Below are 16943 nucleotides of genomic sequence, written 5' to 3' on the forward strand. Positions count from 1 at the left end.
AAGTCAAATGCTAATGATAGTGTCATGCATTGTAACAGCAATTACAGTGTTATTTGGTAATTGGAAAATGTAATGTGTAGGTAAAGGTGCTTTAGTGTGCCATCATTGTGTGATTGCTTTCACTGCTAGCTGAAGAAGGACTAATTGCATGGTAGTTTTGCTTAGCAGGAAAACCCCTAAGAGGATGTTATGAAATATATTCTTTCTAAACCATTTTAACTTGCAAATAAACTGTAATTTGCTTTTTAATAGAAGATAACAGTCATTATTAGTGCTATCAAAAGATCTGTATTCTCTGAGTAGCTGAAGATAATGCTACGATGGTGCTTTTCTATTCAGAGTTCTGATTATCATCTATATGTTTTAAATCAGCCTGTAATTTTATTTAAGTTCTTGATTCATCACTAAACAGTGGAGCAGCTAAATACTTGTTATTTTTAAGGGGAAAGAATGCACCACACAATTACAAAAAGCTTCATGTCCCAGCTACGTAAATTCTTGACTGCAGATTTTACTCTCTCTGTTATGATGAGTCAGTTTTAGAATGTCAGTCTAATTTAATAACTCAAAACCTCACTTTTACATTTCCTTATGGCTGAGCAGAAACAGTAGTAAAGAAGGAAAGTCAGAACTGAGTTTAGGTTGAACACAGAAAAGCGTGTGGGTGCTCTCACTGCAGTAGATCTATAATTCCCCTTAGCATCAGCAGCTTTGTAGTTTCTTACACTATATCACATTGCATTGATGCAGCTACTAACATTGGAGAACAGCTGCAGGTCATGGTTTTCAGAAGGAACTCCTGTTCCTTGTGTCAAACTACGTGATATGTTCTAACGTGGTAAATATCAGAGCTCATTGGTGCTGCGTGAGCTCATGGGCATAAATGAAGGCAGAGAGCTGCTGCTGCAGTCGGATCCGTTGTTTTCAGCTGGGATCTGTGCAATCACAATTGGGTTCATGGGCTGCATCAGTAAATCTGGAGAGCCAGTCATCGGTCAGTGGGGATTTGGTGCTCCGCAGTGCTGGTTCCAGTGATTTATAGATTAGGTCTGAAAAGTACTGTACGAAAATGAAACATGGCAACTTTCTGATTCCCTCTTGCTTATCTTTAGAGGTTTATTTTCAGGCATGCCAAGCTTCAGTTTTGTTCAGTTTCCTTTTTTAACTTCAAAAGTGTAAATACAGAAACTTGACTGAAATAATCCCTGTCTCTGCCTTGAAACATCAAACCACCAGACTGTTTATTCCTCACCTTTCAAATAAAACAGTGATTTTTGAGTTAAAATATTCAATAATAAGAGCCATTTTCTGGCTCCAGATGTATAAGGTCGGATAGCTTTTATGCTGCAAACATGCAGAGTCATTGGCTTTATAATGTAGCTGGTTCCAAGAGATGTAGCTGTGTTCTGGAGGTTTGGCTGACAGAAGGGAAGAAGGGCTGATAAAGCAGACAGCTTAACCAAGATGCTGTTACCTCCAGCCTCTATTGTGTTTCTCTTTTGTTCCTATTCTCTTGAAGATAGTATTGTTGAAGTATTTCTGAGCAGGATTTTGGTGTTTGTGGGACATGCAGGAATTAAATGAGAAAAGGCACGGTGTGGTTTGTGGCTGGATCACGAAGCGAGATTTTGCTAAGAATTGTTTAGAATGCATTAATGATGTGTGCAACTCTTTTTTTTTCTGTATGATTTTTATCCAGGAGAAGAAGGAACACAAGCACACACGGAGAGCAGCAGCCAAGAAGCTGAGGGACAGACACGGTGCCAGTCTTGCACATCCACGTTTCTTAAGCTCATTTGGAGATTTCTGATCATTTTGTCCGTCTCTTCCTCCTGGGTTGGGACAACGCAGTTTGTCAAAATCACCTATGAGACATTTGACTGTCCTTTTTTCATGACTTGGTTCTCAACAAACTGGAACATTATGGTATTTCCCATTTATTATTCCGGGCACCTTGCAACTGCACAAGAGAAGCAGTCTCCAATCAAAAAATTCAGGTAGGCTTTATCGTGGCAATATCACTTTTAAGCAGCCTGATCTCTGAGGACTGAAATCACTGCACTTCTCAGTTTGACCCAGGGTGTCAGAAGACAGAACGAAGGTCGTGCTGCAGAAAATCACGTTCATAAATAATTTTTAAAAGGCTAGCAGATGAGTGACATATGCTTGAATAAATGGATAACTGATCGTTAGAGGGTTTTTTTTCCACTGAGTTGAAAAGGTCAATTATTTGCTTATAATCTTGCTGTTATCTAAGATCTGTATAATTTGTGTTCTTGCCTGGATCAGTTTTCCACTGACGGTTAATCTCTCCTGACAGAATGCTAGTGTAAGGTGCAATCAAAACGACTCATAGCTGTAGAGAATAAAAGATGTTTCAGGGTAAGGAGATGGCTTGCTCCCTATGCTGGTTTGCAGCTTGAAAATTGTCTTTTCCTCCCCCTCCTGCTGGATCACAGCCAGGAGGATGAACACCTCTGGAGCCTTCTCTGCTCTTTTGCATGGGGTGGGCTCTTGGCTCTCCTCTGCCTGTAACTCTGAGGAGCAAGTTGACGTAGCTGAATGGCTGTCATGCTGGGGAGAGGAAGTTTACAGAAGGTTTTGCCCTTCTGTAAAGCTCTGAATGGAAATAACTGTCCCTGTCTCTTGCAAGAGCCTAGGGAGAACAACTCTGACTCTAGGCTTTCCATATGCAATGTGGCTGCGAGTTGCACTCGAGATTCCAGCCTCAAGTGCAAAGGCTGCAGGAATGCATAGTGTTTGCTACAGTATTAGTCTGCATCAGTGCAGATGTAGAAATTCCCATTCCTTTTTAGTAGCCAGTCTGAAAGCACAGGAGTTCAAGATCGGAGGAGGGACCCAAAGAAGTCGTCCAGTCCAACCACCAAGACTGCAGAAGGACCAGACTGGCTCAGTTCCACCCTGGCTGGTACTTAAAGCCATATCTTAGGGCTTGGAATTGCTGCTTCTTCCTGGGGCAATTAATTCGACTATTCCTCTTCCACTTCCATTATTCTACTCATCCAACAGTGAAGTAGAAGCTGTTCTAAAGGATGGAGGTAAATTCAGCTTGTCACAATATTACAGACCTTGTCTGTGAAGGGAGGGTATTCACAGGGTAGTTTTGAGGTGGGACCTTATTCTGTTACTCCACTGTAGAGCTGCTTTGAAAACAGTATTACTGACTGCAGCAGAGTGATCTGTTCTGCCAGATATCTACAATGTGTGGCCCACACCTTGTTCCCTCTGATGGAGGGCTCAGCACAGCTGTCACCAAGAACATGAGGAATTCAATTTGTGACCATCAGGGCTGGAGTGTAGCAGGGCCAGAGTTTTCCCTTGGCTGCTTTTTCCAAGATCTGAGATATAATTTGGCCCTACATTTATCATTTCTGTCAAATCAGCGTGACTGAAATTGAATGGTTGCACTTAATTAAGTGCTTCTCTGAAAACCCAGTGCTTTGTATGTTAACGATGCCTTCATTCAGATTCTTTCTGGAGTATTGGTGAGAACATTAACAGCGTCAGCTTGGCTTCTGGGTATGGGGTGAAGTAATAACAAATGCAGTGCAAATAAGGGAGAAGGTGAGACTAAATATCCCCACAGATAGAGCCTCTGCATTGAGTTGATTGGCATCCACCAGAGCCAAGTTTTGAGCAAAACATTTGTGGCAGTGAGTAATAAGAGCACGCTTTAACAGTAGGTACATTTCCCCAGCTGTTGATGAAGTTCAGCCAGGTCTGAGGACATGTGTACCTGCCCGGAGGAACTTCTGCATGTGGATGTGAAGCTGCGTTTGTGAAGTGTGCAAGGAGGACTCTGGTGCTAGAGCTGATGGAAGGGCACGTTCCAGAGCATTTCCTAGTCCAGATGTATTGAGAATTCAGATCCCAGGGAGAAGTGACTGCTGGCAAGTACTGACCGTCGTGGGCACCAGCCTGCTTGGTCTGTGCTGCATTACAGCTGGACAAGCTCTTTGTGCTGGGATTTGGCTATGGCACTCTCTCCAGGATGAGTGCTTGGTTTTCTGATGACTTAAAGAATTGAAAAACATCATCTGGAGTTTTTAAATTCAGAGTTATAGAAATTTGGAAGGGATCTTTGGAGGTGGTGTAATCCAGCCTCCTTATCACAGCAGGGTTAATTTCCAGGCTGCTCAACTGCTTGGTTAACACCTTGTTTTGTGTTTTTGATATGGTCCTTGTTATTATTTTTTTCAAATTGCATTTTCTAAGGTTTCTTATTGCTTCATTTGATGTTTTTATTTCTGTGGAGTAATTCTTGTCAGTAAAGCCTGTTGTATAATGGTGCCAGGCCTGCCTCAGATCCAGAGGAGATTGTATTTCTGGAGGATGTAGTCCCTCACTACAGGCTTTGAAGACAGATGACATTCTGTCCCACAGACAGTCCCAGTGGATCAGAACAAACAGTGTTGATGATATCTTGGCAGAGACCAATGATGATGCCAGTGACTGGCAAAGAGCTGCCCCAGGCTGGTAAAGCTGTGTAGAGCCACTGTTGCTTTTTATCTCTTAAAAAAAAATAAATTCCACCTGGAAGGATAAAAGTCTCAGTCTTCAACTTTACTTTGGCTTTCTTAAGACTGTCAATTGTGTATTTCTTACCTTTCACACTTTACCTTAGAGATTAAATTTTGTGGTCTCGGAAACTAACTCACAGTTATTACCTCCCCACTGGATTTCAGTACAGTATCTCAGTTGTCTCGAGGTGGAAGGCACAGCTCTTTGTACCTTCCTGGTACTGCAGACAGCAGTTCCTCATGATAAAGACCTTGAAATATGAGAGTCCTTGCAATAGCCATGAACAAAATGTTCCAAAGCTTGGTAAGCTCTGCAAAAGGAAATCCAACCCTGCTGATAGCAGATGTGGCTTAGGATCCTGTTAGACTTACGGCTTGGGTTAGGTGGAAGGGAACTACTAACCTGTCAGACTCTTTAGTAGGGTCTGTTGTGGTAGGACGAGGAAAAATGATTTCTAACTAAAAAAAGAGAGAATTAGACTGGGTATAAGAAAAAAAGCTTTTTATGGTAAGGGTGCTGAGGCACTGGCACAGTTATTGCCAGAGAAGTGGGGGATGCTCCATCCCTGCAGACAGCCAAGGTCAGGGGATGGGCTCTGAGCATCTGATGGAGCTGTGGGTGTCCCTGTTCATTGCAGGGAGTCAGACCAGATAGCCTTTAAGGGTCCTTTCCAACTCAAACTGTTCTATAATTCTGTATTTCCAATGTCAGAAAATTTTGCCTCCCTGTCTGCTGTCTTGGCTCCTCAAGGAGCTTGCACTGTCGTGTTCAGCAGCCAGAATACTCCCATGCTACAGCAGCAGGTGCTCTGCAACCTTAGGGCATGGGGTAGGAACAGTGTTGGTAGGTGTGCCTAAGGAAAGATGAACATGTTGTGAAGAGTTGGTTGTCTAGCAAAAAGGACAACAAGATGTGAGCACTAGTCTTCATATTCATGTTACTCCAGGTAGTGTCTGTTAGCTGTTCTCTGTAAGCTGGTTTAAAACCAGCTGCTGAATTACGCTCCAGCAGCTGCTGCCTGTCAAGGGTGAGCAAACCTATTCTTCTGCAGGGAATCAGAATTCTGGCATCCAAGTAACTGAGAGGGATGCAGTCTGTGTAGTGCGACCCAGAAGTAAAGCTCCACGACTGCCTGAGGTGCTGCAGTTCCTGAGAGTATGGCACAGTGCCCAGAGCTGAGGGCTACCTGCAAATAAAAAGAGCTGTTTGTGTTAGAGGGCAGGTTTTAAATAGACTTCTTGTGCATTTGGAAATAGTTTATGTCGTAGTTTCAGGGTCAGCTGCCCTTAGATACGTCTCTGTCTGTAAGTCAACAGCCTACAGATATCTGTATCGGAGTGGATCCACAGATCCTCTCCCCTGAGCACAGGGTTTTAAAACTGTCATGTCCCGATTGCTTCTGCAGGTTTAATTTTAGTTGCGTGCCAAAGAGGCTGAGTTAACCACAGAGCAACCAGCCCTCACAGAGCCCGAGGCAATTAATCTAGATATGGCTGGAAAGAGAAAGCATTCTTCCTAGCTCCTCACTCACTGAGCATTATTCACCAGGAACATGGAGTTCTCCTAGGCACAGAAGTGAATTCAGCAGGTCCCTCTCTTGCTCAGCACAACCCTGTCACATTTTTTTTTCTTCTTCTTTTCTTTTTTTAACTGGGAGACGATGAAGCACTGGCCTCTGTTTTGCCTGGTCCTTGTTTCCTCTTGTGTGTGATGAGGGCTCTTCCATGTACTTGAGCAGTCCATTGCCTGGGGCACGTGAAGCTGAATTTTCAGATTTCTTTTGCTAGTTGTGAACCTGTCTGCAATCCCTCCCACTGTTTCTGGGAACTCAGAGATAAGTGATGTCTTTGGTGGTCCCTCCCAGACTTTGGGCAGCCCATAGAGCCCATCCCAGAACAACAGAAATCTTTCTGAGGCTTCTTCCTTCCAGGAACTCCTAGCTGGGGCATTTTGGACCTGACTCTGCTCTGTGTTTGTCTGGGTGCAAACATCCTGTAGATCTATAGGACAACAAAGCCTGATTCATTCTTTTTTCAAAGCCAGGCAGGATGGGGCTGTGAGCTACCTGCTCTAGAGGGAGGTATCCCTGCCTATAGCAAGGGGTTGGAACTGAATCATCTTAAAGGTCCAACCCAAACCATTCTATGATTCTGTGATTCTGGCATTTCCCCTTTTTGGCTTCAGAAACCCCCTCCCCTCCTTGTGGATAGATGGGCAAAAATGCTGAGTGTATTTCCAACATCTCCTGCATCTCTCAGGTCCAACTGTTCTCCAGCTGTGCTGCTGCTCCATTTTACCTGCCTGCTCTCAGTGCCTTGCCTTGCTGGGCACAGGGGTGATGGGGACATGATTTTCCGTGGCACATTTGAAGAGAGTTTTTCCTGCTGCCTTGCAGACACGGTGATGCACTTGGATGATTTTGCTGTTTGTATGCTATTGGCACAGCACTGGGATAGTTAATTGTGCCCTGCATTATTTTGAGCAGCCCAAGCACCAGTCTCTCATTTTAATATAGCACAAGCTTGTTCCCTCTAAGACAGATTCTGACAGCATCTGAGACAGGTTGGATTTAGAATCATGTAACAATCCAATTGTGAACCTCAGTGGACAGCAGAATTCCCACTGGTTTGAACGTCAGGATCCATGCAGGTCTATAGTTCACAGTTCAGATCTGTTTTTGACAAGACAGGGCATACCAGCTCTGGCATCTCGTAATGCTAACACAGGTTTGGTGCATCCAGGTCAGCAACACCTGTCTGAAGTGAGACACAGTCTGAGCTTAGCATCGTCTCTGCATCCACTGTGTCTCACAGGGAGAAAAACATCTCTTAAGTGTCAGCTGCTGTATCTGCAGGCCAACAAGTAGTCAAGTTTCTGCTGCCAGCAGGGCCGTTTCCAGACAAGGAAATTCATCACTTTTAACTCCTGTTGAAAGCAGTGGTACAACAGCCTGCATTCAAACTGAAACATTTATTTGTTTGCCTCAGTTTACCTCAGATAAATGAGGTACAAAGCAAGAGATAAGTGATACACAACACGAGCTGTTCTCTTTCCATGTGTAATGTTCCATAGAAACAGGCTGACTTCTGAGAGCATTCAGCTCATCCAGACTGAAGGAGAGGATTGGCAGATCTGCCAGCCTGAGCATCATCAGCTCAGTGCACATCTCAGTGTTGGTGTTATTGCCAAAAATGACTGCTTTGTACCCCAGCTCATCTTAGTAGCAGAGGGAATTGATAGCTATGAAATAAAGCATAGGTTATCCTATATATTACATAGATGTAATTACTCTCCTTTCTTCTAATGGAGAATGGTGGTTTCTATTCACAATAGTAAAAAACAAGAAACCTTTTTAACAGCAGATTTCCCCAGAGTTAATAGCAGTGGGCAAGGAGACCCCAACACAACTCTTTAAATGGAAATTAAGCCAAGATTATTATTCCCACTACCACACCCCAATAAAGTACAGAAAACCTAAGTTTTTACTTGATTTATTTTGCAATGCACTCTTTGAAGTTTCTAGTTATTCCAGGTAATTGGTATTTTAGGAATTGTCCAAAGCTATGAAAGCTCTGGGGATCCAAGACCTGGGGGAATTTTGGTCATAGTTCCTTTAGTGTTGTCATGTAATGATGTGTTGCAGTTTGGTGGCACCTTGGTTTGCTCCGTTGGCGTTTTGGTTTCGTGTTGCATTCATGCTTTTCACTCTGTTGTAAATACACCTGTTATATACCCTGCCCTTTCCTCTTCTCTTGTTTCATCGGCTCAGCTTCACGTGCCAGTGGGTATCTTTCAGGCAGTCCCTAAAGCTCTCTTGGCCATACACTAGAATATATTCCAATAGAAATAAAAAGAGGTATCAGAGCAAAGCAAGAGGACAGTTGTCAAGCTACAGAGAAAGACTGCAGTTATAATCACCCTTTTCATGGCCTTGAAGGCAGAAGCTGAGAGCTGTCAGTGTTTTATAGATGACCTTCATTTACGTGTGCACCTCTGGGATTATTGTTGCATAGACTGTGATTATTCCAGGTAAGCTCCTTCTTTTCTATTTGTGAAACTGCTGTTTTGAGAAAAATATTGGTTATTTTCTCTCTGTGAATTAAACAACACTTTCTTACGGGCGTGCAGAGTAGTTAAGAAAAGCATTTAATTGAGTGTGATAAAAGTCTAATGAATGTTTGCCATGCTGGAGTGAATGCTAAGCAGAACCCTAGCTGAGCTTTAAACTCTCTTTTCTTTTCTTAGGGAATGCAGTCGGATTTTTGGTGAAGATGGTCTGACGCTGAAACTCTTTCTTAAAAGGACTGCTCCCTTTTCTATTCTGTGGACTTTGACTAACTACTTGTATTTACTGGCTTTAAAGAAGCTGACAGCCACAGACGTCTCTGCTCTGTTCTGTTGTAACAAAGCTTTTGTCTTCTTGCTTTCTTGGATTGTGCTGAAAGACAGGTTCATGGGAGCAAGGGTAATGGCATGCCTGATTTTCACCTCTCTTATTTTCACCCTTACCTCAAACCATAAGCTATTGCACTACCATAGTCCTGCTGCATTATGGTACGTGTACACCATATTATGGTATGCATGTACCATGAAACCATTCTCATTGAGCTTTGTGGTCCAAATGTGAGCCTGAAGATCAGAGGTGTCAGACTCAGTTGGGTTACCGGGCTAAGTACAGTCAGTTAATTTTAGTTTAAACCTTGTGAGAAATGCTTAGGTTCTAACCAAAGCAATTTTATTCCTTGTTTGAGCAGGCAGCAGTATTCAATATGTAACATATATACTTATTCCACACGTACACATGCATAAACCACCACCACATCTGAGATCTCCTGATATGCAGCAGTTTGCATGGTTGTGTTCTGTAGCTTGGCTAAGGAGCAGCCAAGTCTTCCATGTTTCTACTTGTGCAGATTCTCCCATTGAAGTGGTGGTCCAAGACCTCGTGGTGTCAGTGGGTGTCATCCTTCTGGACCTTGAGCCCCACCAGTGACTGTGTGGGGCCAGGATGGTGCCTAGGACCAGGAGAGTCAATAGAATGGAAGTTCTGTGATCAGGAGGGTCAGATAGAATGGAAGTTCTGTAATCAGGAGGGTCAATAGAGTAGAAGTGCCATGGAAAGCTTGAAGGATCAGGATGCTTATCCAAGTGGGCCGCTTCTATAAAAAATGATGAAGACAAGAGCTTGCTTTTAATTAGCAGCGTGATAGAATTGGTTCAGAAGTGAAAGGAGAAGGCACCCTAACTCACAGGCATTTGGAGCAGACAGCAGCACATTGCCCAATCACTGTGCTTGCAGGACAGAAAAAGTGTAAAGTAAAACAGTTCTGGGGTTTCCTGGAGGGACAGGACTGGCTTGGCAGCCTGTAATGACATGGAGCATTGTCAGCCATATGTTGTCCCATGAGAACATCTCCTTTGGGTAGGGATTGTTGCTGGATGAGTTCAGCAAAGGGTCCGTGCCATGAAGGTAAAGGCATGGACACCTCACCTTGCAGTGCTAAAGCCAGACATCTGTATATCTATTTCATATATAATTAAAAATGTAAAAACTCAGATATCTGAGCATGCCATACCCCCCCATCATGCTGATGGCTGGCTCACAAAAGCAGGGTTTGAAATCCTCAGTTCTCCTGCACAGCAATTAACAGGAGCGGTGACTTCTGAGGCTGTTTTCCCCCCTCGGTTCCTTGATCATCTCAGCTTCCTGCTGTTATTCCTCACTTGTGTAAGGTGATACTGAGCCCAGCTGGGGAAAAAAAAATAGGAAATTTGGGACTCTCTAAGCTATTTTTTTTTCCCTAAAAGCAACCTCTTTCTAGAAGAGCAAACACAATTACTGCATTTCTATAGCCCACTTTCTTAAAGAAAGCAGGTAAAGAATACTAAAGCTATTCTCAGTTATTAGCTGTTTTTCACTGATACAAAGTCTTTATAAATATGCATTAGTATTAATGCTGTAAACACCATGAGGTTTGTACAAGAAAGAGCTGGCAGAGGAAGCCAACAGCAAATCCTGCACATGAAAGAAGCTGCTTTTGCTGCTAAGTGGCAGATTCTGCATGCACTGTGCTGGAAGGGTAATTAGCAGCGTTTTCCAGCAGCCCTCCTGCCAGAGTAACACTTAATGATGTTAATAACCACACAGGAGAGTGTATGAGAACTAAAACACAGCAAAGCAGCGTGGACTCAGCCTTTGGTATTATGAATGCATCTCAGACAGCAGGCATGATTTGGCTATTTGGACATGAAGGGGATGGAAATAAAAAGGGTAATTGCATACCCCATGTAGAAGCACACAGCAGCCTGGAGCCCAGACAGCATTTCAGAGCTCAGCTACTTGTTCTGTCAGAGCCTGGGAGCTGTGGGGCATATCTGCAGTGCATCTGGGTGGAATGCAGCTGCAGGCAGGATTTCAGGTGGGCTGCATAAGGACAGGCATGGTGTGATGGCTGCCCATACGGTGTGGCATAGATTTGGGTGGGGAAGCATCAAATAGCTGCAGGAAGGCTGCACATAGTGCTCTGGCATTTGAGTTACTTGCAGTGTGTGCTTTGCAATGATGCTGAAGGAGCTTGGGGTAACCAGAGAGAGGAAAACTGAGGCGAGGTTTAAGTTAGATATTAGGAAGAAATTTATCATACAGAGGGTGATGACATGGGCATGGAACAGGTTGCCCAAGGAGGCTGTGGATGCCCCATCCCTGCAGGCATTCAAGGCCAGGCTGGATGTGGCTCTGGGCAGCCTGGGCTGCTGGTTGGCGACCTGCACACAGCAGGGGGTTGGAAATGGATGAGCACTGTGCTCCTTTGCAACCCAGGCCATTCTATGATAAAACACACACTGGAGAAAGAATATTTATATGAAACTGATATACACAGCAATGAATGTGTATCTATTTACTTAAGAGCAAGGATTCAGAGTTTCGGTGGAGGCAGACCCTTAGCCACAGTGAGTATCTGCACAAGGAACATCACACAGACCCTACTACGCCATAACCTGGTTTGCTTGGACACTTACGAATGCCTTGCAGATTAATAAGATGCACCCTGTGTCCGTGTTACACAGGGATTTGTGGAGGGCTGGGCAGCTGTGGCTCAGAGCAAGCACAGATGTGTGAATGACTTCTCATCTTTGGAGAGTTCTGTGGGTTTATGATGCTTAGATGTAGCCACATGTTAAACATTCCCAAGTTTGAGCCCATGGTTGTGTTTCTTCTGTGAAGTTGGCAGCTGAAGTGATGCTTATTGGGTAGGTGCAGAGTGCTGTGGGGGCATTTTTCCCCCACCCAAAAAAGGTTGGCTAGAGTGCAAACACAGATTTCCTTACTGCAGCACCCCATTTTGCCATCTGCTGCACACAGAAAAGCAATTGTTCCTAACTCTTAGTTGGCCTAGCTGTCTTCCAGGAAAAAGAAAAAGGCAAGCTTATTTCATTCCTTATCCATAAAGATCTGAAAGAAAGTTATTCCACTCTTCCATTAATTAAAAGCCTTGTTTAACGAGCTGTCAGCTGTCAGCCTTGCCTGGCCGTGGCCTTGCTGCTGCTTGTCTGCAGGATGTGTGCTCAGGTTTCTAAAGCAAACACACAAGGTCAGCTGTGCTAATGCAGTGGTGTGTGATTTGCAGGAAGGGCTTTGTACATGAAGTTGAAATAATGTTCTCTCTGTTTTCCCATATCAGGTCATATGTTTCTGAAGTCTTACGAGATGATGCCTCATGTCTGTCCATTGCTGTGATTGTTTCAGGGGAGAAGGTGCTTGGCTTTCTAAATTGTTGATTAAATTAGGACACTGCCTCTCAGAATTGGATATAGTCAGGCTGGGAAGATGATTTTCCCAACAAGGAAGTTCCTTTCTGTGGGGATGATGGATGTACTGGTCACCAGAACCACGAAAGGCTTCACTTACTGGGTCAGAGTGTTGGTTTAATCTTGATTCTTTCCATCCAGAGAAGGGGATAACTGCATCAGATTCCCCTGTTTTGTCTTATGGGAGATACTGCCTGGGATACTGTGGCTGAAGGATTCAGCTGACAGCTGAAATGCTGCATCTGAATTTATGCATGAGGTAGGATGTGTGATGCAGTCCAAGATGAAACCAGATGTGCAGTAAGCAGGGCAAGGGGAGCTCTGCAGAATCACAGGACACGTCATTCTGATTTCAAAGAAGCACTGAGTATGATTCTGCACTGCTTCAAGGCTGGGTGCTGTGGTATTGGTATGCTAGGATAAACCATAAGGAGGAATAGCAGTATTAGACAAATATTACACAATTTGTCAGTGAGTGCAGTGACAGGAGAAGGAGTAACGACTTTAAACTAATAGAGGGGAGATTTAGATTAGATATAAGGAAGAAATTCTTCTCTATTAGGTGATGAGATGCTGGCATAGAGAAACTGTGGGTGCCCCATCCCTGGAAGTGCCCAAGGCCAGCCTGGATGGGGCTCTGGGCAGCCTGAGCTGGTGGGAGGTGTCTCTGCCCATGACAGGGACTGGGACTCAATGGGCTTTAAAAAGGTCCCTTCCAGCCTTTGGGATTTAGGAGTGCTAACATTTTAACTGAGGTCTCAGAGATTTGGTTTCACCGTGGGAGTTGATTATTGATTCTCAGTAATCTCCCATACATGGGCACATTTACACGTGTCCTCACCTTGTGTGTCCCCTGAGACATGGTTTGCTCTTCTGAGTGGTGCCGTTGAAGTTGTTTTATGAGGGTTTTGTCTTTATTGCCTCACATCTGCTCAGTACAAGTATCAGTTGGTTTCTAGGACTCTTGGCGAACCTTTGTGAGATCCGAAAGTCAGACTGCTCTGCAGTAGGGCAGGTGGTTTTATGGAGAAATCTTTGCCCATGCGTGTGTGAAGCACGTGAAACTCAAGTTCATCTGGTGGTAACCATTTCTTATGTGCAGCTAAGTGAGGTTTTCCAGAAAGAACTCCTAACCCTGTGCCCATCTCTTTTTGGTGTTGGTTTGGGGTTGTCCCAGGGACGAGGAGGCTGTGGATGCCCCATCCCTGGAGGTGTTCAAGGCCAGGTTGGATGGGGCCCTGGGCAGCCTGGTCTGGTATTAAATGTGGAGGTTGGTGGCCCTGCATTTGGTGGGATGGTTGGAGGTTGATGATCCTTGAGGTCCCTTCCAACCCTGGCCATTCTATGATTCTGTGATTCCATGAAAGCCCTGCCTGCCAAGCAGGCTGCTCAGCAGCTGACTACAACATGGCATGCTGTTGAGCATAACTATATTTGTTTTAGTTTGTATGGATGGAGAGGGCCCTCCTTGTCCTCCTCACTGTGCAATTTAATGGGTATCTGATAAGAGAAAAGCATCTGAGCCTTACAAACTGCTGATGACTCTGTAACAGCCAACATTAGGGATCTGCATTTGTGCATCTTCTGACTGTGCCAAGCTCTAGTACAGTCTTCTATTTATAATGGCAAAGTGTTTAATGCTATACTTATTCTTTGTAAAATCCATTTAAAAACCCATCTTTCAGAAATGAAGCTGTGATTTTCCCCAGGTCTGAGGAAACATTTCCCTCTGAAGTCCATGGAAGTTAGGTAGTCACTGTCTTTGAAAGCAAAATAAGGTAAAGACACCTTATTTACCTGCTGAGGGCAGGTAGGAAAAGAGGAGTTTTTCAAAGAATAAAGCATGGACTGATCCCTGGCACTTCATGAGGCTTCCTGGAGTCAGGACCCAGGATTTCACATACTGTGTAGATACATATTTCTGTTCTTTTTCCTTTGAGCTTCTTAGAAGCTCTGACTTGGATTTTCAAAAGAGGCAAAAAAAAACCCCAACCCTACAAACCCTGACCAGAAAGGTAAAGGCTTCTTAAAGATATTTGGCCACATCTGTCCAAGAAAGCTGGAACAGCCATTGGGAAATGTACACAGCTCCCATTTATGTACAGCTGTTCCCCAACACAAGTGTTGTTCTCCTGGGCTGATCTCCAGGGAGGCTTCCCATCAAAATGTTTACATTTCAGGTCCAAGTGGTGGCTTTGATGAGTATTCATCCTCTTGCATAGCAAAGTATCTTAGAAATCACTCAGTCTTAGAGTCACATCTTTAAAGTGGGTTTTTAGCTTGTAAAACACGTAATGATGGATGTTATGTGAGTAGCTCCCAGGACAGTTTGCAATGCTATAGATCCATATCACTCAGTGCAATACACTTTCATTATGTTTTACATCTCTCCCAACAGTATATAACCACCTATTTAAGGGAAGTTGGGAAGATCTGAAGTCAGAGAACATAGCTAGTGACGCTCATTAAAGCCCCCCACAGTGATAATCTCTTTCTGTGTAATGAAACTGTGCTGAGCTTCACGTTGCTTTGCTTTGTCTGTGCAGATAGTCGCAGCAATAATGGCAATCACAGGAATCGTAATGATGGCATATGCAGATGGTTTCCAGGGTGATTCAATTATCGGGGTAGCATATGCTGTTGGATCAGCCTCTACATCTGCACTGTATAAGGTGGGTCGTCACTGTTTATTAATATTTCTATTTTTTTTTAGCATTAGATGATCATAATGCGAATGTACAGAGCAGATCCCTATGAATTAAATGCTTCTATTTATTTACCCCTCATGTGTCATTCGTGTTGTGACCAGGTGATGTCACAGTGTCTACACTACCAGAGTAATTAGTCTGTTGCTGCCAAATATTCAGATTGCCTTTGCTTTATGAGCCCTTGATGAAATCTCTGTTGTTATCCTGCTGCAAGGAGTTTAGGATCATCTTTTAACCATTTCTTGCCACTGCCATTCGTTGACACTGTTTCAAGTGGGCCATTTGCAGCAGGGAGGAGAGGGTGAGAGCAGATAGCACCGTGTCCCTTCTGCAGGGACAGACATCTCGTCCCTGGTCTGCAGTGCAGAACTCTTGTGTATTCCACTCTCGTGCCAGGCTGAGAGCCCCTGTTTGCCTGGTATATTAGAGACAGCAGGGCTCTGATTCCTGCTTGAAAGAACTAGCTGCTCTTGGAGGTGAGAGATGAAGGGAGGGATGTGGCTGACCTAGAAATAGCCCACCTTGTAGGTTGGGCTAAGGTGGCTGTGTTTACTCCTGTAAATCTCCTTACATGGACTGCTATGTGTTTGGGTTCTGATTTATACTCCTTCTGGCATTTTATAATAAACATCAAGATACGTTGTCTGCATGGACTTGTGCGAGGCCTTTGACATTGTTCCACCCTACATCCTCATCTCTGAATGGGAGAGAGATTTGAAGGCTGACTATTTGAAGGCTGGACTATTAGATGGATAAAGAATTGGCTGGAAGGTCACAGACAGAGGGCTGTGGTCAATGGCTCCATGTCCAGGTGGAGGCTGGTCACAAGCAGTGTCCCCTAGGGGTCCGTCTTGGGACCAGTGCTCTTCAACATCTTTATCAACAACACAGACAATGGCATCAAATGCACCCTCAGCAAGTTTGCTGTTGACACCAAGCTGAGTGATGCAGTCGATAGAACAGAAGGAAGGGATGCCACCCAGAGGGACTTGGACAACTCAAAAGATGAGCCCATGCGAGCCTAATGAGATTCAGCAAAGCCAAATGCAAGGTGTTGGAGTTTGGTCTGGGAAGTCCCAGCTGTGTGTACACTCTGGGATAAGAACTCATTGAGGGCAACTCTGCTAAGAAGGAATTTTGGGATGTGACACCCTGTCCTGGTAAGGGCTGTTCTTGTGCCCCATTATTCCCAAGGAAATGGAGGATGCTGTGCAGGAGGACTTTGCTTTCCACAACAGCCATGAGACTAAAACCCCTCTCTTTCCTTTGCAGGTTTTGTTCAAGATGTTTCTTGGCAGTGCGAATTTTGGAGAGGCTGCTCATTTTGTTTCCACCTTGGGCTTCTTCAATTTAATTTTCATCTCTGTTACCCCAATCATACTGTATTTTACGAAGGTGGAATACTGGTCACCCTTCTCTGCTGTGCCGTGGGGCTTCCTGTGTGGAGTAGCTGGCCTCTGGTTAGGTATGTGATAAAAAAGGTGCTCGTTTTTCTGCCCCATCCCTTTGCACCCAGTACAAAGCTCTCCCACGTGGAATCTGACCTCAGTGCACACTGGTACTCCTTAAAGAATGATTAACACTTTCCTTTGGAGGCCTTAGCACTAATATTAGTAGAAGGGAACAAAGGCAGAGAGCTCGTACTAATTGTTCACTTTTCATCTTTGCATTCCTACAGCAGTGTTATTGATATTTCACTTTCTCTGTCCCAGATTGGTTGCTAAAAATGGAATTTCAAAGGGCTGCACACAGCCGAGCAGCTCCTGGCAGGCTCTGCAGGGCATGCAGCACTGACATGGAGACGTACTGATGCAGGACACATTTCTGGGGGTGCTGCAGGCTCTGGGCAGAGGTTGCACAGCTTTTTGGGAGTCTGCAAAGACT

At 44.3% G+C, this 16943-nt stretch overlaps 1 protein-coding gene across 2 annotated transcripts in view; it reads left to right on the forward strand.

The window, feature by feature from the left end:
- The window catches only part of SLC35F4 (solute carrier family 35 member F4), a 102941-nt gene that overhangs the window by 83902 nt on the left and 2096 nt on the right, over window positions 1–16943 (forward strand). Inside the window, exons 3-6 of one of the 2 annotated variants that reach the window (XM_042867285.1) lie at window positions 1700–1997; window positions 8788–9007; window positions 14898–15023; window positions 16332–16524. In XM_042867285.1, coding sequence (XP_042723219.1) covers window positions 1700–1997; window positions 8788–9007; window positions 14898–15023; window positions 16332–16524 — 837 coding nt within the window. The remainder of the gene's footprint in view (window positions 1–1699; window positions 1998–8787; window positions 9008–14897; window positions 15024–16331; window positions 16525–16943) is intronic. The other variant, XM_042867294.1, reaches the window with a different exon arrangement.

Source organism: Lagopus leucura, unplaced genomic scaffold, assembly GCF_019238085.1.
Source record: "Lagopus leucura isolate 7727_CA_CO unplaced genomic scaffold, USGS_WTPT01 Super-Scaffold_1, whole genome shotgun sequence".
NCBI classification, from domain to species: Eukaryota; Metazoa; Chordata; class Aves; order Galliformes; family Phasianidae; genus Lagopus; species Lagopus leucura.